Source organism: Pyrenophora tritici-repentis, chromosome 2 (genome assembly GCF_003171515.1).
Source record: "Pyrenophora tritici-repentis strain M4 chromosome 2, whole genome shotgun sequence".
NCBI classification, from domain to species: domain Eukaryota; kingdom Fungi; phylum Ascomycota; class Dothideomycetes; order Pleosporales; family Pleosporaceae; genus Pyrenophora; species Pyrenophora tritici-repentis.
Window position 1 is genome coordinate 962971 of NC_089391.1, and position 26850 is coordinate 989820.

The following is a 26850-nucleotide window of genomic DNA, read 5'->3' on the forward strand; positions in this document are numbered from 1 at the left end:
ATAGCTGGTTAGTTGACCCAAACACGAGTTACCAACACGATGTGTAGCCAGCCAGTTGGCCGGAACACAATTACCAACACAATGTGTAGCCGATTAGTTCGCCCGAACACACAAGATACCCTTTATGTCAAGAGCTATACCCATACTTATCGCTTATTGAGTCAAGCTAGGTCCTTGCTACCGGGGTGAATACTGTGGTTGCAGGGGACATCACCTGCATACCTGTGTAGAGGTGTGAGAAATATTCTACAAGATTACTTTTCCGTCCCTTTCTACATCCTGCCTAGCCGCGAGCCAACTTAGCTCTCTGGATTGCACAAGATATAAATACATACAAAGGTCCTTCTTAAGTACAGACTATCACAATCATTCTATCCACTACCGAATCTCAACCAGTCTATCTACAACCGAATCTCAATCATTCAATTCACCTACGAATATGCTTTTATTCACCCTCACTGCGTTTCTTCTTACTTCCTTCAGCGGCTTATGCCATGCTCAAGTTAAGGGGAATGCCATCCGCTGCGGTCAGGACGATAAGAGCGATCAGGACACTAGAAATTTCTGCCGGTTCATGTTCACTTCAGACCGCACACTGAAGATCAATGGAGAGGTAAGAAGTTTTTTTTTCTCCTGCAATATGCACTCTTTTAGTACTTCTATATTACAACACTAGTTTTACGCATTTTTATATATGCACAGAGGCATATCACCTATTTTGATCTTCCTAGATCTATAGTACCCTAACCATCTACACAAATTTTGTACAAGTAACTAAAAAGCATAGACTTGGTGCTGCTTACCACCTCATCCTAAGTTCCCTTTACAGTTCTTCGATCTATGCTACCGAGATCACAAAATCGCTCCTATCGTTCACGTACAAGACGAAAAATGTGATGTTACTGGGTATTAGAAAAAGTAGAAGGAGAAGCAAGAGGAGGAGACTAAGAACTAGTTTCGCGGCAATGCGAGGGTCAAACTTATAGGCAATTACGCCGGAAAGGTCATTGACATCTACTTTAATAGGGAGATCTTTGGCTGTGGTGCGGCATTGATATGGCAAAAGATGATTGTCGAACCTATTGCCCATGTCGATGGTGTGCAGACGGCTATCTCGAGCTGGACTTTCAATCAGGTCTTTCCCTAGGTTGTGGAAGTTGGAAGCTGTTGCAACAAAGCTTGTTCCTTCTCTTCATAAGGGTATGAGTGGAAAAGCTCTATAGAGCTCTCGTCAAAATCATGTAATTTGTTATTTTCCTATTTAGTTATGTTTTTGTTTAGTCTATAAAAAGGCCTATTAGCTCTTATTCCATAGATAGTAGCGTCATAATGCATGTTGTAATTATCGCTCAGGTTATTCTTCTACCACTATGGTAGATATTGTTGTGGTCGTGTGCATATCTAAGAAGACAATCGATTACATAATTTTGACGAAAGTGTCGGATCGTGAGTAACGTGCCCGTGCGCAGCGCGCACGGATTCGCAGCGCGCACGCCGAACACCAAAACACTGAAACACCTACAAACTTCAACGCGTCATAACTCAACCAGCATGGCAGCTATTGACAAAGCGTTAGCAGCAATCGAATCGGGAGAGCTTGGAGATAAAATTGTATACCAGCAATATGCTGATAAGTACAACGTATCAAGGAGTGCGTTGAGCCGAAGACACCGAGGCGTTTCACGCTCGAGAGCCGACTATACAGCCGACAAACAATCCCTCGCGCCACATCAAGAGCTAGAGCTTGTACGGTATATCACTAAGCTTACCAAGCAAGGCCTACCCCCTACAAGGGAGATGATTAGGAATTTCTCATCAGAAGTAGCCCATCAGCAGCTCAGCGAGAGCTGGGTTACTCGCTTCATCAACCGACACGAGATCCATCTTATCTCAAAGTGGACCAGCGCCATGGATCGTACGCGCCACCTGGCTGATTCTGAGTCAAAGTATAGACTCTACTTCGAGCTGCTGCATGAAAAGATCGCCCAATACCACCTAGAGGCTCGAGATATATACAATATGGATGAGAAGGGCTTCTTGATTGGCTTAGTAGGCAGAAGCAAGAGGATATTCAGCAGGCGTCAGTGGGAGAAGAAGGAGGTTCGAGCATCTCTCCAGGATGGATCACGCGAGTTTCTGACAGTCCTGGCCTGCTGCTGCGCTGATGGGAGCTCGCTGCCTCCAGCCCTTATCTACGCAGCTAAGAAAGGAGCTATACGATCAAGTTGGGTAGAGGATATTAAGGCAGGAGAGCATAAGGTCTTTATCTCATCATCTCCAACAGGCTGGTCAAACGATGACGTAGGCCTAGCTTGGCTTGAGCAGGTGTTTGATCGCTATACAAAGCAGCGATCAGGGAGATGGCGATTGCTCATCCTTGATGGCCATGGATCTCATGTCACGATGGAGTTTATCGACTACTGTGATCGCCACAGGATCCTCCTCATAATCCTTCCTCCCCATTCAACCCACACGCTCCAGCCGCTCGATGTGGTGCTGTTCAAGCCACTCTCTCAGGCCTACTCCAACGAGCTCACTAACCATCTCCATAAGGCTCAAGGCCTCGCTCCAATCAAGAAAGGGGACTTTTTCCCACTCTTCTGGAGCGCCTGGATATCCTCCTTCACGGAGAGTCTCATATTGAAGGCCTTCGAAGCCACTGGGATCTGGCCAATGGACGCCAACGTTATCCTCCGTAGATTTGCCAGCACGCCAGAAGCTGAGAGAAGCTCATCATCAGGGCTCTCTGATCATGATTGGAGAAAGCTTGATCGATTAGTTCGAGCTGCTGTCACTGATAGCCATCAGTATAAGGCAAGAAAGCTACGCTCAAGCGTTCACCATCTCTCTGTTCAGAATGAGCTTTTAAACCATAAAGTAGATGGTTTAGAAGAGGCTCTTCAACATAAAAAGAAGCATAAGAAGAAGGGCAAAGCTCTTGACCTTCAACAGCGCCAGGAGTATCACGGTGGCTCTGTCTTCTGGTCTCCTCGCAAGTTGCGTGAGGCTCGAGCTAGAGAAGCAGTACGGGAGCGAGATGAGACGGAGGAGAAACTCCAAAAAGCACAGGCCAAGAAGCAGCGTAAGGAGGCTCAGCTGCAGCGTCAAGTTGAGCTCGAGCAGAGGCGTGTGGAGAGGCAGAGGCTCAAGGAAGCGAAGGAGCTTGAGCGAGCTGAGAAAGCAGCTGAACGCGCGCGCAAAGTTGAAGCTCAACACCAGAAAAAAACTATCCAACAAGCTCAACAACGCAAGCGTAAAGCCTCACAAGTAACCTTATCAAGTAACAAGCGTCAAAAACGCGCTAGCGCTGCTCACGCTGGTGATCAAGCTCGAGATGGGCCATCTGCTGCTCTACCTAAAGTCACATTACGTGGTCGCAACGTCAGCCTCCCGCAAAAATATAGATAGTACAAGTTGATCGCAAGCATCTAATTACTGCTACACCACGTTTTAATCAATATTGAGCTATTGTGTGGCGTTGTACAGCCTCATTCTTGAGATTGAGCAGATGGTGTTCGGCGTGCGCGCTGCGAATCCGTGCGCGCTGCGCACGGGCACGTTATCGGTAGAGACGTCGGCTGCTTGACACTTCGGCCCGACTTCGGCCCACCTTGCGCAGAGCTTAGGTATACCTTCGTAGCAGCTATGTTCGTAGACAATCAATCAGAATCACCGAACAGAATGCATTACTAGTTATCGTTATTTCCCTTTACGCAATTAGTGCAAAGCCAACCAACAGAAAGTTCTATTGAATATTTTCATTCTTACCTCATCTCAGAAGAATAAGACGTCGCACCAGTTCGCGACAACAGTGGTACGGATATCACTGCTAGAACAGGATACAGAGGGTGCTTATGCAAAGACGTGTGCAGCGCTTGCTAATGCATAGGGCCTTAGATCTGGCTGGCGCAATACAAGCAAAGATATGGACTGTCACTAGAAGGAACGACAAGACAGCGCCGCATCTACCGTGCGAAACATCTATCTAAGAGATGAGGAGACTAAAAGTACTAGAGAAGGTAGGTCATCGGCATGCAACCGAGGACCCGGAGAGTGTAGCAAAAGTTCTTGAACCCCTCCTCTGAGCATAGACTACAACGGGCAGGTCAGCTAATCAGGGTTGCCAACAACAAAGTACCTGCACCTAGTATACACGCCTTTATCCAGCATGCCCTCCTGCGTCATCCAGTCCATCCGCATCGAAAGCTTAGTCCTCAAAAATAAGCTTCGACAAGCCGGTACGGACCGATTTGTTTCGCAGCCGAACCTGCGACACGAAACGCCCCTTTGTCGTCTCACGGCCGTCTCTGGTTATATTAGCCCGCAGCGCATGCGCGAACGAGATCAGACAAGCTATGCCGAGAGAAGCAAGAGTTCTAAGCATCACATCTAAGATTGGTAGTTCCGTTGGACGAAAGTCACTTGTCTCGCCAGTAGGAAGCCGACGCTTCGCAAGGGGGGGTTTGCTACTGACGTGCAGACTGTGAGAGGATGCTGACGGGCGGAAGTATGATGACAGTATACGGATATCTTTCGTCGGTCCGACACGGGTGGTGGGTGGGAGGTGGAGTGATTGGAAGAGTGAACGACGCCACGAAAGTATAAGATACGTGGGATCGTCGCTGTGTATCTTAGGCATCTCAATCTAATTTCCAACAACTGTCTTTTACTACTCACCCGGTGTGAGCCTTTCGCTTTTCTTCTTTGCTATTCTCGATTCCCCACTTTTTCCTAAATTTTAATTCGTTCACTCCATACCAAACGAAACCACTCATTCATCAAGATGAAGACCTTTGCCATCCTCGCACTCATCGCTGGCTTCGCATTTGCCGCTCCTGCCGCTCCTGCCAAACCTGGTTGCGCTGATGCTGCTGCTGCTGCTGCCGGTAACAGCACCTTGACTGGCGCCAGCTGCGCCGAGGCTCGTGCGAAACTCGTCGACGGAATCAAAGCCAACCTCAATATCCAGGCCCAGGAATTGAAAGGGTGCGTAACTCCAACAACTCCTTCCCTTGGCTACCACTGATCCCATTCCAGAATCCAGTGCCTGCAAAAGGAAGAGGGAACTGCGGGTTTCAAAGCTGAGCAAGCTTCCGTCCTCAAAATCCAGCAAAAGGGTATCGAGATCCGCGCCAACAACCAGAAACTCGCCAAGGAAATCAACAGCCCAGCTGCTGCTGGACTCGACATCGTCGCCGGCGCACAGGTCAAGGAGATGATGCAGGTTATGAGTTTGAACGGAACGGCGAAGGCTGATGATGCGACTTTGAAGATGTTGGTTCAAGAGGTAGAGGATGGCACCAAGCAGAACGAGAAGAATCTGGCAGAGGCCAAGAGCACCAAGTGCTAGAAAGAGATGAAGAATCTGGGTATGCGTTGATGTGTATTGTACGATAGTCCTGGTGGCAGTACGAGAGAAAGCATGAGAGGTATCCACGCGCAGTCTGTATCGTAGACATAGTACCTAATAATCTTACTCCATGTCCGAACGTTGAATCCTTGTTAGAGTTCTCTTCCTCCGCATTCACGGTCTTTCAGCGATGGTTTTTGGCTGGGTGTCTACCGCCGGCATAGCAGTGCAATACCCGATGGACGCCTGATCTGTGCTACCGACATGGATGGCTAATAAACACGAAAGCCGGTAGCGGATGCCGGAGACCCAGGGTGGTGGTCAACGGCTGGAGGAGAGGTGGAGCATGGTGGGGAAGGCCGGGCGGTGAGTTGGGGTTTGGGTGGGAGCCGGCGGTCTGTGCGCGCCTCGAAACACTGGTAAGGACGGCAGGGATGGATAAGTTCTTTCTCATGGCGAATATCTCGTTTCATAACTCCTGTGACGACGACGACGACTCTGTGCAGCTCATATGCAAAACATTGGAGAAAGCAAAAGTACCTGCAGCTGTCTGTGTGGATGTGGACGGCGCCCTGCTCCGTGGGGCGCGTGTTCGGCGTCCGGCGTCCAGCGCCCAGACTGGCCCAAATCAGCCTTCACCACAGTCAGGCCCGCGGCGAGTCATTGCGCAGGCAGAGATTTGAGGCGACAATGGTGAAGACGAAGTCTATGACGATCAAGTCGCGATGCTTCTCGTGTCGCATCGGTTCGAAGAGTCCGGTCGGTCCATTTCACCTTGTTCAGCCCGGGCCACGACACGTGTGGTTTGTCCACTGTCGGCGATCAGTCTGCATGCTGCATTGCGGCGCAGGCGAGTCTGATAGCAAAGCCCCAGAGGTATCAAGAGATAGGACAGGCCTTTAGCCTTCTGCGTGCCCGACATGCCACAGAAACTACGGCCATGTCGTCGTCCGCAAAAAAACCACATATGGCGGGCCTGTCAGCACCTGGGCAGCATCACTCCCTGCGTTTGTCATTCGCTTGCTGGATCCTTGTCCCGTGTGTCGTCCCATGTCCGCTGTGTTCTTATCGACCTTCCACCTGGTCACCCCCCCGGTCGCAATTTGACAGCGGCCGCTTTCGGAGGTACGGAAGCCCTTCGAGGCAAAAGGCCCTTCCTCCCTCTGCCAGCCATGGCGGGAACATGCACCTCGAATCGCCATAGTCGTGGTGGTGTGGTGATTGGGGCGATCCGAGCCATGTATTCGTTGCCATGCCGCTTGCCACAACGAGATGCTTTCCGACACCCGGATTGACGTGCTGTACCACAATCAAAGTCCGGTGTTGGCCCCGCTGACGCCTCATAACATCACCTTCTGCTGCCTGCCCCGAGCTGAACAGCTACATATTTACTCTCGCGTTGGACCGCGTTATCTGTCTGCGCTTCACTGGAAATGATCATCAGCTTACTGCAACTGCCGCTGGATACGCGACACAGTCCCTGTACCAAGATCAACAACCACGCCGTCGATAGATCTGGACCCTACCTACGTAGCTCGCCGAGATGAGCGCCAGAACGCTGACCAACGTTGTAAACGACCAGACCGTTACCTTGAACGCTCTCATCTATGGATATGCCGGACACAGTCTTGTCACTCCACAGCATGCACTGCAACAGATATGGTGGACCGAGGAAAGAATAAACGAAAAGGTCACAACCGACTTTGTTACCTCGCGATTGCAGCCTTCCGAAAGGGAGCGTCTTCACCAGCCTGTTGGCTTTGGTGATTTGAGCGATGACACATACATGGAGTGGATAATGGACAAGGCGAGACGGTTATTCCTGGTGCTTGTCGAAATTGGCGAGGCGGATAGAATATTCAACGTGGTCGATAAATCATGGGATGATGACGATCTACCCCTCCAAATGGATGACATTGAGCAGCTTTCGCTCTCGAATCGACGCGACAACCGTGCCAATGTTCGCTTCTACCACACTCAATTTACCTTCCTCCTGCGAGAGCTACGAGAAGGCATTCATATCGACTATGCCGCAAACGAGGAAGTCCCAGTCGAGAACGTCATGGCTCTTCCTATAGCCGTAAATCTGCAACCATGGTCGCGTATTCATCTGCCCAAGAAACCTACCAAGATTTATATGCGCAGACGATTTCCCCTGGGCAATGCCGAAAATCCAGATGCGTTTAGGGAGGATTTCATCCTGGACGTGGAAAGTGCGAGGATGGTCGAGCACGACCACTTGGCACCTGTATGGGCATCCTATACCGCCAAAGGTTATGGTTATATCGTCTCCAACTTCGTCGGACACCATACTCTGCGCACATTTATCGACCATCGCAAACCATCGCAATACCAGGCGCTGCCGAAACCCGATCGCAGATGGCTGGTTCTCAATTGGCTGCATTGTTTGGCTGATGCAGTGGCAACACTCCATCAGAATGGCTTCTGTCACTCCGCAATCCGGCCTTCCAACATTCTGATTGACGAGCAGAATGGCATTGCCTTTGGCGATATTGGCAGCTTGGAGACGTTCCAGAAAGACAAGAAGCCTGATGCCATGGACGCCTATGTCTACAGCGCGCCAGAAGCACATCTCACCTCACAATCCATGGAAACAGTGACGTTGCCAACCAGCCCCGCTTCACCGACTACCCGACACGCTTCTGTGATTAGTAAGAGCTCTTCCGGATCTTCGAATAGTGGTAGCTCACAGCGCCAAAAGCTCACCAAGACGCATACCGGTGATTTCTCAGGCTTCAATTTCGGTTTCAAGAAGGCACAGCCGGTACCCAAGTTGCGCTCGCGAAAGCACGAGACGGAAAAGGCCGATGTTTTCTCTCTGGGTTGTGTCTTTGTGGAAATAATCACATTCATGATGAAGAAGAAGCCCCACGACTTTACCAAACACCGCACGTCGAAGCAAAAGACGACCATCGGCGGCAAGATCTCAAGGACAGATTCCTCTTTTCATATCAATCTGGAAAAGGTTGATACGTGGATGAACATACTTGAAAAGGCGTCATTCGAGCAGGACGATGACGCATTCCGCGCAGTCCCTCATGTGCTGAACCTCGTACGCAGCATGATTAATGAGGCGCCCACGGTGCGCCCAGCCATGAGTGATGTCCGCGACAAACTATACGACATTCTTTCCAATCACACCCCCATACCCAATATCCACTGTGGTGCGCCAAAGCACGACGTCGGTATCGCAACATCATACTCGGATTCGGACAGAGCGTCAAGCATAGCCTCGCTGCGGACCATGTCTACCATAAGTTCGAGCAGCTCAGATGCGGATACAATTCGGTCAGGCACGACGCAGGTAAGCTCGATCGTCAACTCCTACTCCGATCGAACCACGCTGTATGAAATTGAGGAAGATGACGGCGCTTCAATACGAACGATAGAGCCATCCAAAACCACACCGCCAAATATCCAAGCATTATACGAGTCTCCGAGGAGGGCACCCATGCCACCTGGCTCACCAACTTCTCCACGATCTCCGCGGTCCCCAACAACACCCGTGTTCGCACGTCCTGGTAGCCCATCGAGACCGAGCTCGTCTTCTGTGAAGGTGAAACCGTGGAACAAACCGTTTGTTGTAATGCCTTGAGCTCATACGCATGTCTCAACGCTTCACCAGCTGGGCCTCGCAAGCCATCGCCTTTCACGTGTCCACGGCCGCATGTTGGGTCGCAGCAAACAGAATGTGGGGGATCTAGTACCAAGACCCGGAACTGCGGGGTTCAAAGTCGCAGTAATATCCTTGGCAAGTGAAAAAGGAAGGTCGCTTGTGGCCCCGGAGAGGTGGATGTACCTTGAATAACTAGCTTAGGTAATAGACTGTGCATGTGGGAACAGGGCTTCGGGATTTAGACTCTACGGCTCACAGGCCGCTGGGCTTGGCTACAAAGTAGTATGAGACATGTCGCGCACGTCAAGAAAGTCTTGTGAGCAAAGTCTTAGTGCAAAGGTGGGGAGACGTGGCAGGGCATCACAAAGAGACACAAGTCTACGTGTGTTGGGATTGTACGACGACGACATGGGGTGGTAACGTAAGGAAGTTAAGATACACCGCCCAAGTCACTACGTGATAACCCACTTTGAAAGTGGGCGATAATGAGAGCACATTCGAAATGCCAATGCTGCGGGAACTTGGTTATCGCTGAAACTTTGCTAACTTACTAACATAGCTTCCTTTGCGCAATGCGACAACCTTGAAAATTCACAACAGAAGACATGCACTTTGCTTACATCATGTTGCGCGCATGGATATTCAGTTACACAACAACACATAATTACACGGCAAGGCTGGACCGGCCACGGCCTTTTCGTGATGCATGGATTGTGTGCAGAGCCCTTGCAGGGCATCATCGGCCCTACATCGTCATCATCATCTCTCTTACGGTGTCTCTCCTGGCGATTGCCCGGTAGTGTTCCTAGGCTAATGGTCCGGTCTTATTTGGGCCGGGCCGTGCGGGGAAATACATTCGAGCCAAGGCGCACATCACAGCTGATCAACATGTCAAGGCTCAACATCTGCATCTGACGCCATGCAGATGATGATGCCAAGTACTGGTATGCACCCGAACTGCCTTCCCCCTGGAGAGCCACAACGTGCTGAGGTCATGTCGCGGCAACAACGTACAACAGCCTTGCAATCGCATCCCATCTATTGTTTACGGGGTCAGGCGGGCCATACATCAATTCATCACGAGCAGACCACACCCTCCGCCGAGCGTCCTCAATACTGCAGTGATCGACAAAAGCGTGCAGCCGCCAGGATCCTCCCGCCGCTATCCCCATAGCCAAGTGCTGCTTAGCCAGCATAGTATCCCTTCGACTATGCTGATTTGATCGCATCCAAAGCTCAAATACTCCTTGTTTCTCTTTATCCTTTTCTATTCTTCCATGGTATCTCGCATACGCGTCTAATTACTGCAGCCCGAGGTGCAGCAGCAGCCGTATATCAATATGCGGCTCTCTATCGGTGTCATATCTAGCTTTCTCGCGTTGACGGCTTTTGCTTCGAAGATCCGTCCCCGTCAAAGCAACAGTACAGATTACAAGCTTGGTTTTACACCGCTTAAGACTGAGTGGACAGACACGGTAGGAACAAATCCATGGCCTGAATATCCGCGCCCACGCCTCCAGCGGCCCGATTGGAAGAACCTAAACGGCGTCTGGCGGTATAGCAATACGACGAATGGGTCGGATGCGTCGCCGCCGTTTGGACAGCAACTGCAGAACGCCGTATTGGTTCCGTTTTGTCTGGAAAGTGCCCTCTCGGGTAAGTGATATGCCAAGTCTCATTTATGAGTATGTCGACTAATTCGATACAGGTGTCACGGGTAAAGGCCGCTACTGGAGTTGGTACCAGACAAGCTTTGATGTGCCGTCTGCTTGGCCCAGCACGAATAACGTCATTTTAAACTTTGGCGCCGTCGACTATGAAGCTACATTATTTGTGAATGGCAAGAAGGCTGGGTTCCACAGAGGCGGGTATCTTGAATTCAGCGTCGACGTGACGCCATATCTAAGTACCAATGGTACCAATGAGCTGTAGGTTGATGAATGCTTTGTTGGTTTCGATGCTAACGAAAAACACAGTCTTGTGTACACGTACGATCCTACAGACCTGAATTTGATTCAGATTCCCATCGGAAAGCAAAGTTTGACCCGCGGTGGAATCTGGTACACGCCATGCAGTGGTATTTGGCAAACCGTGTGGCTCGAGACAACGCCCAAAGAGTACATTACAAAACTTGATCTAACAGCAGACATGGACGGCAATGGTACTTTATTCCACACTCGATTATTCGCTGATACTAACATCTCCAAGTCAACGTGACGGTACATAGCAGTAGCAATTCTACTCGCACCTCATACGACATAACCGTTCATGAATTGGGCTCGACTGATGCCAAAACGACCGCCACCGGTACCAGCGGTACACCTTTTGTCTTTACTGTTGACTCTCCGGATCTATGGACCCCCGATACCCCAACCTTGTACAACATCACGGTTAAAATGGGTAGTGATACGGTCCAAAGCTATACCGGATTTCGAACCGTCTCGAGAGGTGTGATCAACGGCGTACAGCGGCCGCTCCTGAATGGAGATTTCATCTTTTCCTTTGGAACGCTCGATCAAGGTTTCTGGCCAGATGGCATCTATACCCCTCCGAGTGTCGAAGCCATGGTATACGATTTGAAAGTTTTGAAAAGAGTCGGGTACAACATGGTCCGCAAGCACATCAAAGTCGAGCCAGCGTTATTCTATCGAGCCTGTGATGAGATGGGAATCTTGTTAATCCAGGACATGCCATCTCTGCGACCCGACTTACCCGGTGGCCGCCGACTAGATCCATCAGCACAGTTTGAATTCGACAGACAACTAGGACTCATGGTCGAGCAACTCAAATCCTACCCCAGCATCTTCGCATGGACCATCTACAACGAAGAATGGGGCCAAGCGACCAGCGCTCCATGGCCTGAATTCAGACTGACAGAGTTGGTCCGCAGCCTCGACCCAACCCGTCTCATCAACGCCGTCAGCGGCTGGACGGACCACCGCGCCGGCGACTTCGACGACAACCACCACTACGCCACGCCCCAATGCGGAACACCATTCTGGTCGCAACAAGGCGGCGGCTTCGACTCAGCGTACGACAGTTCGCGAATCGGGCTGCAAGGCGAATTCGGCGGCGTCGGCACCCTCGTCACCGACGACAATTTCACGCATTCGTGGTTTAAATCCGTGGACAGACAACAAGCGTACGAGTTCGCAAACACGACGGCCGTGTGGAACTACCGCGGTCATGTTCTCTTACGTGAACTGCGCGAGCAGGTCGACATGTTTGCGTGCTCGGGCGGCGTGTGGACTCAGACTACGGATGTGGAGGGCGAGGTCAATGGCATGATGACGTATGATAGGAAGGTGATTCGCATGAATGAGACGATGTGGAAAGAGGATATTCAGGCTCTGTATGATGCTGCTGAGAAGCGGGCGCATAATATGACGGTGCTGATTAGCGAGAGTGCGATGATCGGGGTTGGACAGCGCGTGGTATGATGGCATACCCTGCAAGTTCGCGGCCTGTGTGGTACGATCACCGCGCGATTGGGGAAAGCCGGGGGTGAAAGTTTATTCTTCATGGTACTCGTACTGTTTTACTCTTATTCTTAATAGCTGTTTGTTATACATATACATGACTTCGGGGTATGCGCACACCCTCGGACTCCGGACTCTTGCCGCTGCCCAGAAAAGTCCGGAGATCCGAACATGCGTATTCCCCCATCAATCATATCCTATTTTCGAAACCCAAGCCGCGTAGTCACTACGCATATCGCATAATTACACACACACCCCAATCGACTAAACCACCCCTCTCATCTGCAGCCCCCGCCACTCATCCTCCAACATACCCAGCGTAACCGAATCCCACCACCTGCCCTCAAACCACACAGCCTCCCTCTCTCGCCCTTCCATGATAAAGCCCAACTTCTCGTACAGCCGTATGGCGCCCATGTTCCAGCCAAAGGCGCGCATGCGCATGCTGTGCAGGCCCGCGCGGCGGAACGCGTAATCCATGGCCCAACGAATGGCCTCCGAGCCGTAGCCGTAACCCCGGTACTGCGGCAGGATGTCGATACAGACGTCGGTGGTGCGGTGGTGCTGCTCGTGGGGGGCGGGTCCGCGGAGGTGCAGGATGCCGATTGCGGTGCCGAAGTTGGGGTCTGTGATGTCGTCGCCTTGTTTACGGCGGGTTTGTAGTTCTTGTTCAACTTCGGAGGTGGGTGTGGGGGGGAGCCATAGTATTACGGCTAGGAGGGCGTCTTCGGTGGTTTCTTTGAGGAACTTTTCTGCTTCGTCGGGGCTGGGGGGTTTGGCGTTTGCAAAGGTTGTGTTTGCGAAGCCCGGGACGTCGTTTACGAGGAGGTCGAATATGGCCGTGTCGGTCAGGCGGATGGCGCGGTAGTGGATGCGGGCGCTTTGGAAGGATGGTCTTGGGGTAGACATGTGCATAATTTTTGGTGGTGATGGTGATGACGACGTGGAGGAGGGAGGAGTATTTGAGTTTGAAATTGATGATAGAGACATGAAATATGCGGTCCAGCCGAAGAGTAAAGAAAGGCTTTGGGTGGTGATGATGTTGCACCTTGGACACAAATATCTAATTGTCTACTTAGTTATTGCGTTCATAGTCAACGTCATGCAGCCTTATGTATTGAGGGAGATGTGAGGATTGTGGAGCCAATACCAAGCCGGCTACGGACTTTGGTGTTTCAGCGCTTTTCGCTCTTTACCGACTCGTGTTTCCCATGGGCCAGAATGGAAAGTACATCGAGATCTTTTGGTAGCAGAATGTATACGGCACTCGATTCGATACGTGGCATCGTGGCGTAAATGCATTAACTCTCACACTTTCACACTTGGTTGTTCCTTGGTGGTACATTTGCCATGGGGCGTTGGGTATAGTTATACATGATTGATCCGACATGTGAAATAGCATCGTTGACTGAACAATGAGTATCAAGTTGGACTGTTACGACGTCGGGTTCGCCCGTGCTCTTACAAGGAAATCTCGCCTCTCCATGTACCCTCAGTCAAGCCAAGCATGGCAATGCAGTGCTGCCACCTCGGACCACCTCTCTCCTTCCTCCTCAGATATTGCAACAACTTCTGTCTCCTATGAACCAGCAACCGCAAGTTCCGCTTGTTGTGCATGTCATTCTTCCCTCGCGACTGCAAAAAGTCCGCAAGCGTCTTGATTTTGGCGGTGAGCAGAGCAATTTGCACCTCTGGTGATCCAGTATCTGGTCCAACGCGCTTAGCTGCCGCAGCAATGTTTGTTTCCGGGCGAATAGTGTGCGCTTGGTCAGCTCCAGATCGGCTTAGTGAGGGTGCCTTTGGCGGAAATATCCTGTCGGTGTTGTGGCGTCCAAAGGTTTCAACGCAGCGCGCAATGTTGGCACGCATGCGGTCCTTACTCGATCCATTCTCCAACGCTGTAATGCGTGCAATAGCCTCTACAGCACGTGCATGGTTTTTCTTGTTTTGCTCCTCCACCTCCTCAACCGACTTCTCAATCGCATCTGATTCGCGGTAGTTGATGGAATTGCCCCATGGGTAAGTCGCTGTCGTGTCTTGCGGTTTGATCTCACTTAGTGGTACAGCTAGCGTCTCGCTCTTCTTCAGTTGCTTCTCGACAGTGCTGGGGTCGAAGGCGTAGTTCAGATGGATTCGCTCCTCTGGTGTAATCTTTCTCTCATCACGAGCAACTGGTTTTGCAGTACCAAACGACTCGACGAAGGGAGTTGGGACACCGCGGACTGGGTCTCCGAGGCTGGCTATCCGTTCTCGCTCGAGTTCGGCGCGGCGTGTCAAGTTGGCTGCCTTCTTCTGGTTTCGCTGCGCAATGATGTAGGGGTCGTTCGCCAGGCGCTTCTTCCGGCGTTCCTCAGATTCTGCCTGTAAACGGGCGGTAGAAACAAAAGTTCGAATGGGGAGGGTGAATTGGGATGCGATTGACGATGCTAGGTCGCGATTAGTTGGGATATGTTGATGAATATGTATTCAGCATGCACATACAAGTCGACGCCCGCAGGCACGACAGTGGTGGTATTCGAGGTGGCATGGCTACGCTACGCTGTCGCTGCCATGCCACCATGAACGTTTTGCGGATCCAAGCATCAAGCCCGGCGAAAGAGTTTTACCGATGCCGACCGTTCGGAGGTGCCACAGTCACGCTATCCCAATTCAGGTTAGCGACTCCCACTGACGATACGATAATCGATAATCATGTTCGATATTCGACAATTCGCACGTCGGTTCCTTGAAGTCTTCTCTCCCACGCAACACCACAACTTCTCGTCTCCAACACCAGCTTGCACAGCGCCAAAACCGTCAAAATGGCTCCTTCCAACCTCCCTGCAATCTTCAACCCCACCCAGCAGGACATTGAGATGCTCCTCGCTGCCCAGTGCCACCTCGGCGCAAAGAACCTGCAGGTGCACATGGAGCCTTACCTGTGGAAGACCAGGCCCGACGGTGTCAATGTCTTGAACATTGGCAAGACGTGGGAGAAGATTGTCCTTGCCGCGCGTATCATCGTCGCCATCGACAACCCGGCCGACAGTATGTTGAATTGGGCGCAGTTGGACTAGGCGCATTTTGACTGACACGCTGAATAGTCTGTGTCATTTCCGCCCGTCCCTACGGACAGCGTGCCGTCCTCAAGTTCGCATCGCACACCGGTGCCACTGCCATCGCTGGTCGTTTCACTCCCGGTAACTTCACCAACTACATCACCCGCTCGTTCAGGGAGCCCCGCCTCGTCATTGTCACCGACCCCCGCACCGACGCTCAGGCTATCAAGGAAGCTTCCTACGTCAACATCCCCGTCATTGTAAGCGGCCTCTTTGCGAAGATAACGACTTGGTAACTAACACTGAATAGGCCCTTTGCGACGGAGACTCACCCACCGAGTACGTCGACGTTGCCATCCCCACCAACAACAAGGGACGCCACGCCATTGGTCTCGTCTGGTGGATGCTCGCCCGTGAGGTCCTCCGCCTCCGTGGAACCCTCGCTAACCGCGAGACTGAGTGGGACGTTATGACTGATTTGTACTTCTACCGCGACCCCGAGGCTGAGGAGAACAAGGACAGCGCTGGCGTTGAGGAGGCTAAGGTGCCTGGTGCGGACGAGGTCGGCCCCGCCGCTGTCGCCGATGGCTTCACCAGCGAGTGGGAGGTCTCTGGCGCCTCTGCCGGTGCTTTCACCGCCCAGGCTGCTGCTGCCCCTGGCGCCAGCTGGGACGCTGACACCACCGACTGGGCTGCGTCTGGTGAGGCCCAGACCGGCAACGAGGGCTGGGGTACCGAGGCCGCTGCCCCTGCTGCCACTACTCAGTGGTAGATGTCATGTTGGACGCATTTGTCAATCCTTCTCTTACATACCCTGTCTTTGACAACGCACTGGCATGTCGGCGTAGGAGTGAAGGAAAAAGGGAGAAGAAAAAAAGGAAAATATGAGAACCATTTGACAAATTCTCGGCAGTCTTCATGATTTCATGGCATCGAGGTGTGTTGAGGGATATGATCTTATGCTGCGCGCTTATGAGGGAAAGATATCCATGCTTCTTGTGAGAGGTATGGGGGAAAGCCCTGTGCTGGCGATCGGGTTGTACTTAATTGACGCCCAGTCCTTCAATGCAAACCTTGCTCTTGTGTCTAACATTGTATTGAGTGATGGGTGCTTGAATCTATTGTGCGCGTGCTGCTTGATGTTTGTGTCCTTTGGGTGTCATGTCGTAGATGAAATTAGGGTATATGTACCAAGTAAGTAAACTAACCCCTCCCTTCTCAAACTCGCCTTTTTAGCCTAGATGCAAATGTGTAACTAACTGCTTCAAGTCCTGACCATGTACATGAAAAGAAAGTGAAAAACTCATCTCATTCCTCCATCCATCCGTCCATTATCGTATCATGATAGTCGTAAACCATATGGGGCAGGTATGTATAGCGGGAGTGCGCGTACCGTACCTCCAAGAAAAGCAAAAGTTCGTCTGGAAAAGTTGTGCGCAAGCGGGTGGGTTTACAACCACGCAAGGACGCCCATGACGGCAGCAAACACTGCACCCACGCTCTTGAGCTCCATACCCAACCCACCAGCTGCGGCGCCCGTAGACGCTGGAGCAGATGTCTTCGCGCCAGTGCCTGAGCCGGACTCCTTCGCGCCGCCCTGGGTACCGCTACCGCTCGTCGGCGTAGCGCTGAAACTACCAGACGTAGGACTCTCATTGAAATCGTGTTTCTGACCGAGTGTAGGAAGGGGCGAGCTAGGATTAACTTCCCAAGCGCCAGACGTGTAAGCGGGACAAGCGACAGGCGTCTGCGTGGGACTGTAATCGGAAGCTTTGACACCGGTGGGACTGAGTGTCGCCCAGACTTTAGACAGGTTACCAAAGTCCGGTTCAACAGGGCTTGGTTTGCCTGAGCGGGGGAAACCATCAGGTGGTGCAGAGGGACTTGCAGCGTCGACTTTGGGCCCGTAGCTGATGATGCCGTAGTTGTTCATCTCTTCGATCCACTCGTAGACTATGCTGCCGGACCAGACGTCTGCCATTTCGCCAAACAGGGCGTTTTGGTCGGCAAAGTCGCGCGGGCGGACCGTGTTGCAACCGGTTTCTGACATGAAGATAGGGATGTGCAGATCCTCGGAGTTCTTCTCTAGCATGTTGTAGCCGCTCTGTTCGTAGGTGCTTTGGCCGCACCAGGAGTAGGCGTTTAGGCTGAAGAAGTCGAGACGGTCGTCGGCGTTGGTGCCGCACGCGAGGTAGTTTTGTAGCATTGGGCGGAGGCTTGCGATGTCGGCGGCGGAGTAGCCGATGGGGATGTTGCGGTAGCCTTTCTTGTCGCGGTAGGCTTTCATGTCGCGCGTGGCGGCTTTGATGTAGGGGGCTGTGACGGAGCCGTTGGCTGTGGTGATGGCTTCGTTGCCGATGAAGAATCCGGCTACGTTGTCGAATTGCTCAAAGGCGTCCATGACTTTGGCGAAGGCGTCGCGTTGGTCTGTCTCCCACCGAGGTGTGTTTTGCTCCACTTGGGTGTCGAAGGTATCAAGGTCGACCCAGAGGTAGACTAGGCGGAGTGTTAGCTAACTGTATGCCAAACCCATTTCATGGAGATATGTGGTATACATACTTCCAGCATCTGCGAACGTCTTCATGCATTCGGTATGGTCCGCATCGGGGTCGACGTGGTAGACACGGATTGAGTTTGCGCCGAGCGTCTTCATGAGCGCAGAATCGAGACCGCATTGCGTCGCGTCGATGAGAGGATCGTCAGGAATGAGCTGGTATGCAATACCTACACTCGACTGTCAGCAATTGTATCCTGTAATTTGTAGAGCACAAGCCTCGCGTTACTTACCCTTGACGTAGAACTGATTGCCTTCGCTAGTGAAGAGCTTGGAGCCCTTGACCTCGATAGTAGGCACGGCCGACACAACAGCGCTCAAGCCTGCAAGCAGAGACAGCGATAGAAGATGAACCATGTTTGCAATGGGTAATTGAAAGTAAGAGTGAAGAAGTGGGCTTCCTGGCAGCTTTTCTACGTTGTTGCTGCGCGACTAGACGCGAGGCGGGTAACTAGAAACTTTGGTTCGCGATAGCTCTCCACAGAAAAGTGGCTGAACAAGTGATGACACTAACTAGCTCGAGCCGCTCTTTTGGGATATGCGTCGTGCAGAAACGAACGAAACTGCGCTGTGGCCAAAGTGTGCGCGATAAAACAGCAGAGCAGGGTCACACGACGAGAAAAAGAGTGAAAGTTCGAGTTCGAGAAGAAGAAAGGGAGAGAAAAGTTGGAAAATCGACAAAACATGTTTGATAACGAAAAACCAGGCAAGCGCCATCCTTCCTTCCAATCTCCCTCATTCACGTATCGGGCAAGCATCATTCCGCATCCCTAAGCGGATCCAGTTGTCAGGAACACACGGCACAAAGTTGAGATTGAGAAGGGGAAAGTTACGTGGGGTCAAGTGGATATCGCCCGTGTTACCGTCGATCCGCCCAGCCTGGCCATTGGCTAGTTGGATGCTTGCCTGTGTTTGGCTCTACGGGCTTGATGCGGCTAAGCCATGTACGCGAGATGCTTGTGTTAGGGCGTCCTAGTGTGTGAGGCTGGAGGCCAAGTTACCGGTAGGACTAGCAAACGCTACTTTCATCTAAACATGCTGCCACAGCTAAAATTGAACGTTCATACGCTTGCGCTATCTATTACAGACTGCTTTTTCTATGCTCCAGCAGCAATTACCTTGGGTGTATCCTTTTCCCGCTCCCGCTTCTGCGAACCTTTGCGCCTTCTACGTTCTGGTTTGTAGACGTCGTTGAAGTTGATGTTGACGGCTAACATCTTCAACTCACCATCAGGCGAATGCACGAGATCTCCCAGTAATATGCTAATCCTTGCGCGAAAGTCCTCTGTGAGTTGGCTCAGCCGCTTCTGTAGTGATGGTAGCACGTCGTCCTCTGCTGTGCCTGTCATGCCCATCTTCAACAGAGGCGGCGGAAATGGCGAGTCGGGATCTTGCCGTGATGCCGCTCGTGATCGCGCAAAAGGATCAGAGCTATCAGCATCCTTCTCAGAAAGACCCCATCGCCCAGCCGCGGTGCGTGTTTCAATCTTCGCGGCATGCTCCTGTCGACGAGTGAACTCTGCGACAGAGAAAGAATATAAGCCATCTACTGCATCCTTGTACGCCAACATAGTCTTGAGCAACTCGTGTAGCTGCCCTGTGAAGTCTATGCTAGAGCTTCCGAGTAGACCCTTCCGCGTGATGTTGTTGAGATACTTTGCATGCGCTTCAATCATGTCGTCAAGCGTGCTTTCTGGCTTGTTGAGCGCCTTCTGTAGATCGATCCAAGATGATTCGATGACCTCGAAAAGAATGTAATGTTGGAGCTGATTAACAAAGTGGACCATCTCCGCCATGGCGCACCGTGCCTTCTTCCAATCTGACCCAACTTTATCTGACACAGTACCCAGGACTCCACGAGCACCAGTCATACAGCGACGCCAGGTTGAACCGAGCGCAAATTCGACTCGCTTGACTCGCCAGAGAAAGTTGAAGACTTTGAGGTATTGCTTGGATCCGAAGGGGGTGACGATAACGTCGACGGGTGCGTCTATCTTGTACTCAAGCGTGAAGACGTCCCAACCAATCTCGCCGTGCGACAGTTCCAACATGCGCGAGTCAAGTCGGCGCAGCACGTCGGACGTGTCAAACTGCGCGTTCGAGTTCCTAACAGCGTGTTCGAGCTGCGCAGTAAGCGTGTGGCGATACTGTGTGTTGGCGGGTCGGTCGAGATTGGAGGACAAGGACTCCATCAAGACGGCAATAAAGTCGCCTGCCCCAAGTAACATGTACTGTTTCAGCGCCTGCAAATGATCAAACAGTTTGAACTTGTTTGCCATGAGATCTATAAGGCGGGCCATGGTAGTCTTGTACGCGTCGCCAATAGACCGCTCTAGGTTTGCAGTATCGCCATACTGCAACTCCTTCGAAGCTTCTTTGGAGTATGTATCCACCCAAGCTGCATCCCCACATCCGTAGCGAATGAAGTTGAGAGTCTTGCCGATAAGAAAGACCTTCTTAGCGAAGTCTTCGGTAACGATAGTAGGGACCATCTTGTCGTTCAGTCTGTACTTGTCTTCCCAAACGCTCGTAGCACCCCCTTTGCCCTCATTCCCGTTGGCCTCGATAATCTCATCCTCGCTCTGCTCAGATACGAAAAATTCCCCAAACGGGTCAGCGAGCTCACCATCGTAGACCCATTGTCTGAGCATGTCGTAGAAAGGACGCGTAACATCCGATAGCAGGCGTTCCGCAAAGGCCATAACGTAGGGGTCCCCGTGGTTGAGAGAGAAAGAATGGATGAGGGCAATCAGTTCGCCGCCCTTCTTGCTCTTGGACTCTTCGACCATTAGGCTCATAAGCCGCAAACCCATTGTAGGCTCTCTTATCCAAATGACACATCGCTTGAGGGTAACGCCAGCCTTGCCGAGACGGTGATGTCCCAGCCCATCACTTAGCTGAGCGAGCGCTCTCTTGATCTGGCCCTCTAACGTCGCCACAAGCCCTAGGTATGCCCTTAGCTCTTTAGCCAAGGCGGCGCGGAAGCTCTGTTCGACTAGACCACCGTCGCTTGCCTCTACGAACTCGGCTAGACCTTTGTATAGTATGGCGGGCTCGGCGAGTGTGTGGAGTAGACTGATGATAGGCACGGGTAGCGTTGGTGGTAGTCGAAGGGCTGTCGAGGAGGGAAATACAACGTTCGTCGAAGAATAGCCCTGTAGAGTAAAGGGTAGCTCGCGCAATAGAGTAGGCTCCGACGGTCCAATTTCCATGCTGTCGCTGTTTTCATGCCCACCAGTCGCCTGCTGTTCTTTCGCCGTGTCTTGTGTTGATCGTCGTTCTCTTCGCTTCTCTGGCTTTTCTGGCTTCTCAGCTATGGGCGCAGTTCGTGAAGACTTGGGCGACCCCGCGTTGGCTGGTATCTGTGACAGGCCTTGCTTGGAGAAGGCATCTTGCAAGGCTCCATGGGTCGATGCACTCGCGGCATGCCGCTTAGGCGTAGTAGGTTCGCGGGAGAAGCTGCGCGTATCTTGGACCGCTTGTGGTTCGCTATCGTCTTCTCCGTTGTTGGACAGGCGGTAAAGAAAGTAGAGCATCCGCCATTTCTGATCCAGTACTGTCTGCGTCTCGAGACGGGAGAGCAGATTATGTAAGCGGGCGCTCTTGTGTTGGTCATTTTGCGGACCAGAGACCTTGCCGTCAATCAGGTCGGAGATGTGGTTGACGTCGGGAACGAGTGAAGCATCTCCTGCGCCCATGAGCTCGTTGATGGCGAAGTCATAGGCGTCTTCGAAGCGCTGTTCCGCCGCCTCCTCATCATCGTTGGGGTCTTCAGGTACGATGCGGATCAGCAATTCGTTTAACGCGTGTTCGACGCGCTCACGGTGGAATTTGGCCATGTTGACGCGCATGCGCTGCCCAAATCCATCGTGTTGATGGTTGCGCAACTGCGCTGCTGCGGGGATCACGCCCGTGCGCGACAAACATCGTCACTCCTGCCCTCGCCAGATCTTCCCCACTCTTCCCCACTACAATAGGAACCGCGCCATCGTGCCAATTCACGGGTCAGATGGCGGAGATGTCCGCTATTTTCGTCTTATCAATATCCCTAGGTAGTGCTGCACTAGAGAGCGAACTCACAGAATGCATCTATGCAATGACGTCCAAAGTCGATAGAATGTGTCGCAGTTTGATGCGACAATACCTCATAATATACAGACTTCACACAAGCCACGCTACTCAAACTGAAGAACCATCGATTACATGATTTTGACGAGAGCTCTACCGAGCTATTCACTCGCACCTCACAAGCCACGCTTATTATGTGATGAATCCAGCCACCAGGCTGTCATTCACAGTCTCCAGGCGTCTCTTACCTCCAATCTCCTTCAAGTCAAATCCTACAAATTTACCTACCATCTTGCTACAGGTGAGAGACGGCGTCCACAGTGGCTGTCTCAAGGACATATAAACTTACTACAGCTGATCTATCTACCTTTCTTCTACCACTCACCACAACCAACAATACAAGACTTCTCACAGGCAACCACCTCACGGACACAACCCTCATCACAGCTCAATCCTTCTACCTCGTTCCCATCCCATGACATCAACGCCGTCCACGAACATGGGACTCGACAAGGCCAACACACCTCCCATGACACTTTCTCGTCCTTCAGATACACCCACTCCCAGCATTGAGACTTCAGAAGCTCCCGTCGAGGCCCACAACAGCCAAGCCTCTGTAGCGTTCAAGCCTCTGCAGTAAGTATCTTACCATGTATCCAGCATACAGAACCAACCCGGCCCGACAGGATGCTGGTCAAAACGCCACTGACAGTCGAGTGTGGAGAGGATCTCACAGTCAAGTTTACCATGCATGTGGAGCTACTATGCTGCCACAGCAAGCTTCTTGCAGATCGTTTCGCCGCGGCAAAGCCGTTGAGGGAGCAATACGAACTCATCAAAAAACTTTGCGACAAGCTTGTAGAATACTTCTTTCCGGAGGTCACTCCCAAGCAATTCGAAAGCGGTCATTTAGAAGTAGAGGTACGTTCATCGTGATACCTCGACTCTCCCCATCTGTCAGCTTACTTATCCGATCTTAGGTCATCCCACTCATTGTCAGAGCTTATGAGCAATGGCCTTTGCCGGTGTACGCCAACTCCGTCAAGATTGCCATTGATAACGCTGTCCAAGAGCAAATCACCGCCAAAAACATTCAGAACATAACTGTGAAGGACCTGGGCCGCATCACAGACTTATCGATACGGCTATCACATATCAAGTCACGCGGCGTGCAGACTATAGTTGAGAAACTATACGTCTTGATACACCAGATCACCAAGAAAGAAGAGAAGAGGGCCTTGAAAGAAAAGCTGCGAGCTGCAGCCCAGCACCGTCTCCTCCTTCAAGACGTCGATTCAGAAATAGTTGCAATTCTGATGCAGTGGATCTATCATGGGGCCCTTCACTACCAAGATGCTGAGCAACTTTACGCCGTCCTCCGACTAGCTATCATGCTTGGAGTCGATGCGCTCGCCGAGATCTGCTTGACTAAGCTCTATGATGCTGCTAGTGAGAGCATCGAGGACGCATCAAACTCCGGTGTGAAACTCCAAACCTTGCTGGGATTTGGACCGGACTCTGTCGACCATGCCCTAGGCGTCGTCTTCAAGAACGTTATCAACGACAGGCGTACTCCAAAGAGGTTACGTGACTTGGTCATCGATACCCTTGCTGCAAGTCTTGATAAGGAGCTTTTCACGAAGATCAAGGACCTGATCAGCAAGGAAATGGCACTCGAGATCATCGAGGCCATGATCGATAACAGCGAGCAGATGAAGTCCGAAGTTTGCAAGGACGAAGTCAAGACTGAGGACTGAGTGCTTTTGGGGGAGCTTGGTATATATATGGGGTCCCTTATAGCTGCATGGGATGTACGGGCAAGATTCTTCGTCGATAGTGGTTAGTATACGGCAGTGGGCGTATACACTGCCTTCACTCCTGCTACACGGAGTGTCAGTGAAGCCCTCGAGTGGCCACATTCCAGTCTTTCATAGCACAAAATATCAATCTCACTTTCCAAGTCGCCATTCGCACTGACGTGACGCAGACCACTGAACGCATCTCAACTGCTACCCATGGCGCATACTGTCCTCCCGATTGCCCTCTGTGTCAAGTTACAACATACCGGACCGATGCATCCAGATCATGCTTGGACAGAGCCCATGTCTGCATATGGTTCCACGACGGCCGTTTGAAGGTGACACTACTGATCAACACACAGACCATCAGCAAATCCACCGAGACGTCAATCTCTTTGCAGAGACCGATGCGGCAAACCGGGGGTGACTGGTCGCACACAGGTCTCAGTACGGAGTGCGCAAGAGGAGGCGAACAGGGCTTACTCATTAACACACACACCCCTTGCGTTTGACAAGATGGAGCTTGTCCATGGATAGACCCAGGTACCCGGTTTACCCCAAAAGCGGGTGGCAACAGTATCTTTACCCATTTCCGGTAGATGGGCACACAAATAGTTGTTATTCGGTATTCTAGTGAAAGGGTAGGTAAGCGTCTCGGCGGCGTAGAATGATGTTGTCATTTGTGTTGTGTTGGTCGCACTGAAGGTCCCAACAAACATGGCTTTAGTTTAGCTCATTTCCCCATAAACTCAGCTTTTGATTACATGATACGGAGGGGAACTTCTAATCAAAGCTTCAGACTAGCTACTGTGGCGTACTGTACACCTCCTTGCAGCACACCAGCCAGCGGACACGCACACATATAACTGTTTTGTTTTGTCTAACCCCACACATACGAGCACGTAGTCATGTACCACGATCGATCGCATCGCCATCGCCGCCTATTGGCATTAGTCGTTGGCGTACTAGCAACCAGAGCGAGGTATGCCTGCCAAGTATATGTGGAATGGGGCCATACCACTACCCTGGGTAACGAAAACGCCACAAATAACAACGTTTCCCAGCGGCAAGTTATCGATTTTTTACACCTTCCCGGGGTAGTTTCTAGCTATCTTGTCCGACGACTGTGTTTGGCTTACGTGCGATGGGGAGGGAGGGGCGGTTTACTCGGGTTTGCTATGTTGGTACGACTATCTACGACTAGGCTCAGAGTGGACTATGACTATGTACGGTATTTTCGGGAGGGAAACGACAGATGACGTGCATGTTTGCATATGTACATTCCACGTGAGAAAGTGGAAACGTACGTCTTGAAGTAGCATGCCGATGAAGTCTTGGAGAAAAACATGGCAGAAAAAGACGGGAACACTATCCCTTTCATCTGCCTTGCCCCAGATGCAAACGCAAACGCCCTTCCTTACTCAATCTACCTAGCTGCATTTCATTGTCTTAGCCCCCAATCGGATATCCAGTTTAACCCAATATTCCCCGTGTGAACGCAGGAGGCGTTTTTCATGTTCCCAATATAACATATATGACCACACACACATACACAATAAACACAATGTCTAGTCCCCCTTTTCTCCCCTTCTCTCCTCTTCCCCCTCCCCATCCTCCTCACACACGCACACAAAACGGAACTTACCATCTCACACACACTCGATCCGCAAAAGAACCCAACCCCCCGTTCGTTCGTTCCTCCCGTCGGCATACCACCTACCACAAAGCTCCGTCGCGCAAGCCCCCCAACGGGAAGAGCGGGACGACCAACGCAATGCAGACTAACACCGTACACAAGCGCTGGTACTATCGGCGGGGAAAGCGGGACAACACGAACGGAGAGGCTAGGTCGACGCTTACGCACCGTGTGACATTGGGGCGATTGTACGCAGCGGGTATCTTGCACACCTACGCCGACGCCGACGCCGACGCTGGTGAGTATGGCGGGGATGTAGAAAAAGGGGTGGGTTGCCGCGGGGGGTGGGGGAGAGCAAAGTTGTTCTTTACGACGACGAATATGATGGACACGCTGGCGCAGTTTCTGAGAATACCAAAACGATTGCGATTGGTGAGCAAGCGGGGGAAGACTCAGGAACAAGACGATGTATACGAATTGGACGTCTTCTCAGATGTACTGTCTTCACCGTTTATCGACGACTATTCACTCTCGTCTTTGTCGTTAATGTCGGAGTCGCGGCGGGGGTCTTGTGGAAGCGGTATCAGCACAACCAGCACCTCCACCAGCAACAAGTACCAGACAGCGCCGTCAATAACGAAAACATCACAACCCTCTCCACCCTCGCATCAACAAACTTCCTCACAGCAACACTCCTACGACAACACTGGCTCCTCAACTTCTTTTTCCGCTCTGCGTGGCTGGTCCCATGGCATGTACCGCTGAGGCTGCGGAGGGTGGTAGCGCGGGTGTATTGTTACGGGGGGGATACACAGTGGGGCAGGTGTAGCCGGGACGATATGGTGGGTTCTTTTCACCGCCTGTTTAAGTGTCAAGGTTATCAAGAGCGGGGAGTATGGGTATACGGTGTTGGTGCTGGCGTGGGTGATACTGGTACTGTTGGGGGTGATTTTGGTGTTTGCGGTTCCGGGGGTGAGGAGGAGGTCGCATGATGGGTTTGAGGTGACGCATCGGTTTTTGGGATGGTGTTGTGTTGGGGGGTTTTGGGGGGAGGTGGTGCTGGTTTCGTGGCAGGGGTCGTTGGCGTCGACATCGTTGGGGGGAAGAGTTGGTAAGGAATCCGTCGTTTTGGAACCTTATCCTCATCACGGTACTTCTTGTATACCCATGGCTCCGCCTCCGTCGCTGGACTTTCACCGCCCGTCCACTATCCACACACGCGTTACGTCTCTCCTTTCCAAACGCCATCCACAAGTTCTCCTGTCTTGCGATTTCCTCGTCGCCGCTCC

At 51.8% G+C, this 26850-nt stretch overlaps 12 protein-coding genes across 12 annotated transcripts; 7 read left to right on the forward strand and 5 right to left on the reverse strand.

Annotated features, from left to right (window-relative positions):
• Window positions 1–439: 439 nt before the first annotated feature.
• On the forward strand, window positions 440–913 carry PtrM4_058280 (uncharacterized protein; the record flags this gene model as incomplete). The annotated part of the gene is made up of 2 exons (XM_066105402.1): window positions 440–613; window positions 830–913. The coding sequence occupies 2 exons, from the start codon at window positions 440–442 to the stop codon at window positions 911–913; spliced, it is 258 nt and encodes an 85-aa protein (XP_065964029.1).
• A 638-nt stretch (window positions 914–1551) lies between these two features.
• On the forward strand, window positions 1552–3408 carry PtrM4_058290 (TolA, Membrane protein involved in colicin uptake; the record flags this gene model as incomplete). Its single annotated transcript, XM_066105403.1, has 1 exon — window positions 1552–3408. One exon carries the CDS (start codon window positions 1552–1554, stop codon window positions 3406–3408), a length of 1857 nt encoding a protein of 618 aa, XP_065964030.1.
• Window positions 3409–5215: 1807 nt separating this feature from the next.
• On the forward strand, window positions 5216–5350 carry PtrM4_058300 (uncharacterized protein; the record flags this gene model as incomplete). The annotated part of the gene is made up of 1 exon (XM_066105404.1): window positions 5216–5350. The coding sequence occupies one exon, from the start codon at window positions 5216–5218 to the stop codon at window positions 5348–5350; it is 135 nt and encodes a 44-aa protein (XP_065964031.1).
• Window positions 5351–6893: 1543 nt separating this feature from the next.
• PtrM4_058310 (SPS1, Serine-threonine protein kinase) lies at window positions 6894–8966 on the forward strand (the record flags this gene model as incomplete). The annotated part of the gene is made up of 1 exon (XM_001932620.1): window positions 6894–8966. The coding sequence occupies one exon, from the start codon at window positions 6894–6896 to the stop codon at window positions 8964–8966; it is 2073 nt and encodes a 690-aa protein (XP_001932655.1).
• Window positions 8967–10327: 1361 nt separating this feature from the next.
• Window positions 10328–12427, forward strand: PtrM4_058320 (LacZ, Beta-galactosidase-beta-glucuronidase; the record flags this gene model as incomplete). The annotated part of the gene is made up of 4 exons (XM_066105405.1): window positions 10328–10643; window positions 10696–10915; window positions 10964–11148; window positions 11196–12427. 4 exons carry the CDS (start codon window positions 10328–10330, stop codon window positions 12425–12427), a joined length of 1953 nt encoding a protein of 650 aa, XP_065964032.1.
• Window positions 12428–12730: 303 nt separating this feature from the next.
• PtrM4_058330 (acetyltransferase) lies at window positions 12731–13381 on the reverse strand (the record flags this gene model as incomplete). Its single annotated transcript, XM_001932622.1, has 1 exon — window positions 12731–13381. The coding sequence occupies one exon, from the start codon at window positions 13379–13381 to the stop codon at window positions 12731–12733; it is 651 nt and encodes a 216-aa protein (XP_001932657.1).
• A 260-nt stretch (window positions 13382–13641) lies between these two features.
• PtrM4_058340 (uncharacterized protein) lies at window positions 13642–13752 on the reverse strand (the record flags this gene model as incomplete). The annotated part of the gene is made up of 1 exon (XM_066105406.1): window positions 13642–13752. One exon carries the CDS (start codon window positions 13750–13752, stop codon window positions 13642–13644), a length of 111 nt encoding a protein of 36 aa, XP_065964033.1.
• A 175-nt stretch (window positions 13753–13927) lies between these two features.
• On the reverse strand, window positions 13928–14993 carry PtrM4_058350 (mitochondrial 37S ribosomal protein uS15m; the record flags this gene model as incomplete). The annotated part of the gene is made up of 2 exons (XM_001932623.2): window positions 13928–14892; window positions 14948–14993. The coding sequence occupies 2 exons, from the start codon at window positions 14991–14993 to the stop codon at window positions 13928–13930; spliced, it is 1011 nt and encodes a 336-aa protein (XP_001932658.1).
• Window positions 14994–15267: 274 nt separating this feature from the next.
• PtrM4_058360 (40S ribosomal protein uS2) lies at window positions 15268–16276 on the forward strand (the record flags this gene model as incomplete). The annotated part of the gene is made up of 3 exons (XM_001932624.2): window positions 15268–15493; window positions 15550–15764; window positions 15815–16276. The coding sequence occupies 3 exons, from the start codon at window positions 15268–15270 to the stop codon at window positions 16274–16276; spliced, it is 903 nt and encodes a 300-aa protein (XP_001932659.1).
• A 678-nt stretch (window positions 16277–16954) lies between these two features.
• Window positions 16955–18415, reverse strand: PtrM4_058370 (1,3-beta-glucanosyltransferase gel3 precursor; the record flags this gene model as incomplete). Its single annotated transcript, XM_001932625.2, has 3 exons — window positions 16955–18000; window positions 18064–18228; window positions 18292–18415. The coding sequence occupies 3 exons, from the start codon at window positions 18413–18415 to the stop codon at window positions 16955–16957; spliced, it is 1335 nt and encodes a 444-aa protein (XP_001932660.2).
• A 740-nt stretch (window positions 18416–19155) lies between these two features.
• On the reverse strand, window positions 19156–21897 carry PtrM4_058380 (Spc97-Spc98 domain containing protein; the record flags this gene model as incomplete). Its single annotated transcript, XM_001932626.2, has 1 exon — window positions 19156–21897. One exon carries the CDS (start codon window positions 21895–21897, stop codon window positions 19156–19158), a length of 2742 nt encoding a protein of 913 aa, XP_001932661.1.
• Window positions 21898–22625: 728 nt separating this feature from the next.
• On the forward strand, window positions 22626–23883 carry PtrM4_058390 (BTB domain containing protein; the record flags this gene model as incomplete). The annotated part of the gene is made up of 3 exons (XM_001932627.2): window positions 22626–22762; window positions 22813–23047; window positions 23107–23883. 3 exons carry the CDS (start codon window positions 22626–22628, stop codon window positions 23881–23883), a joined length of 1149 nt encoding a protein of 382 aa, XP_001932662.2.
• Window positions 23884–26850: the final 2967 nt, after the last annotated feature.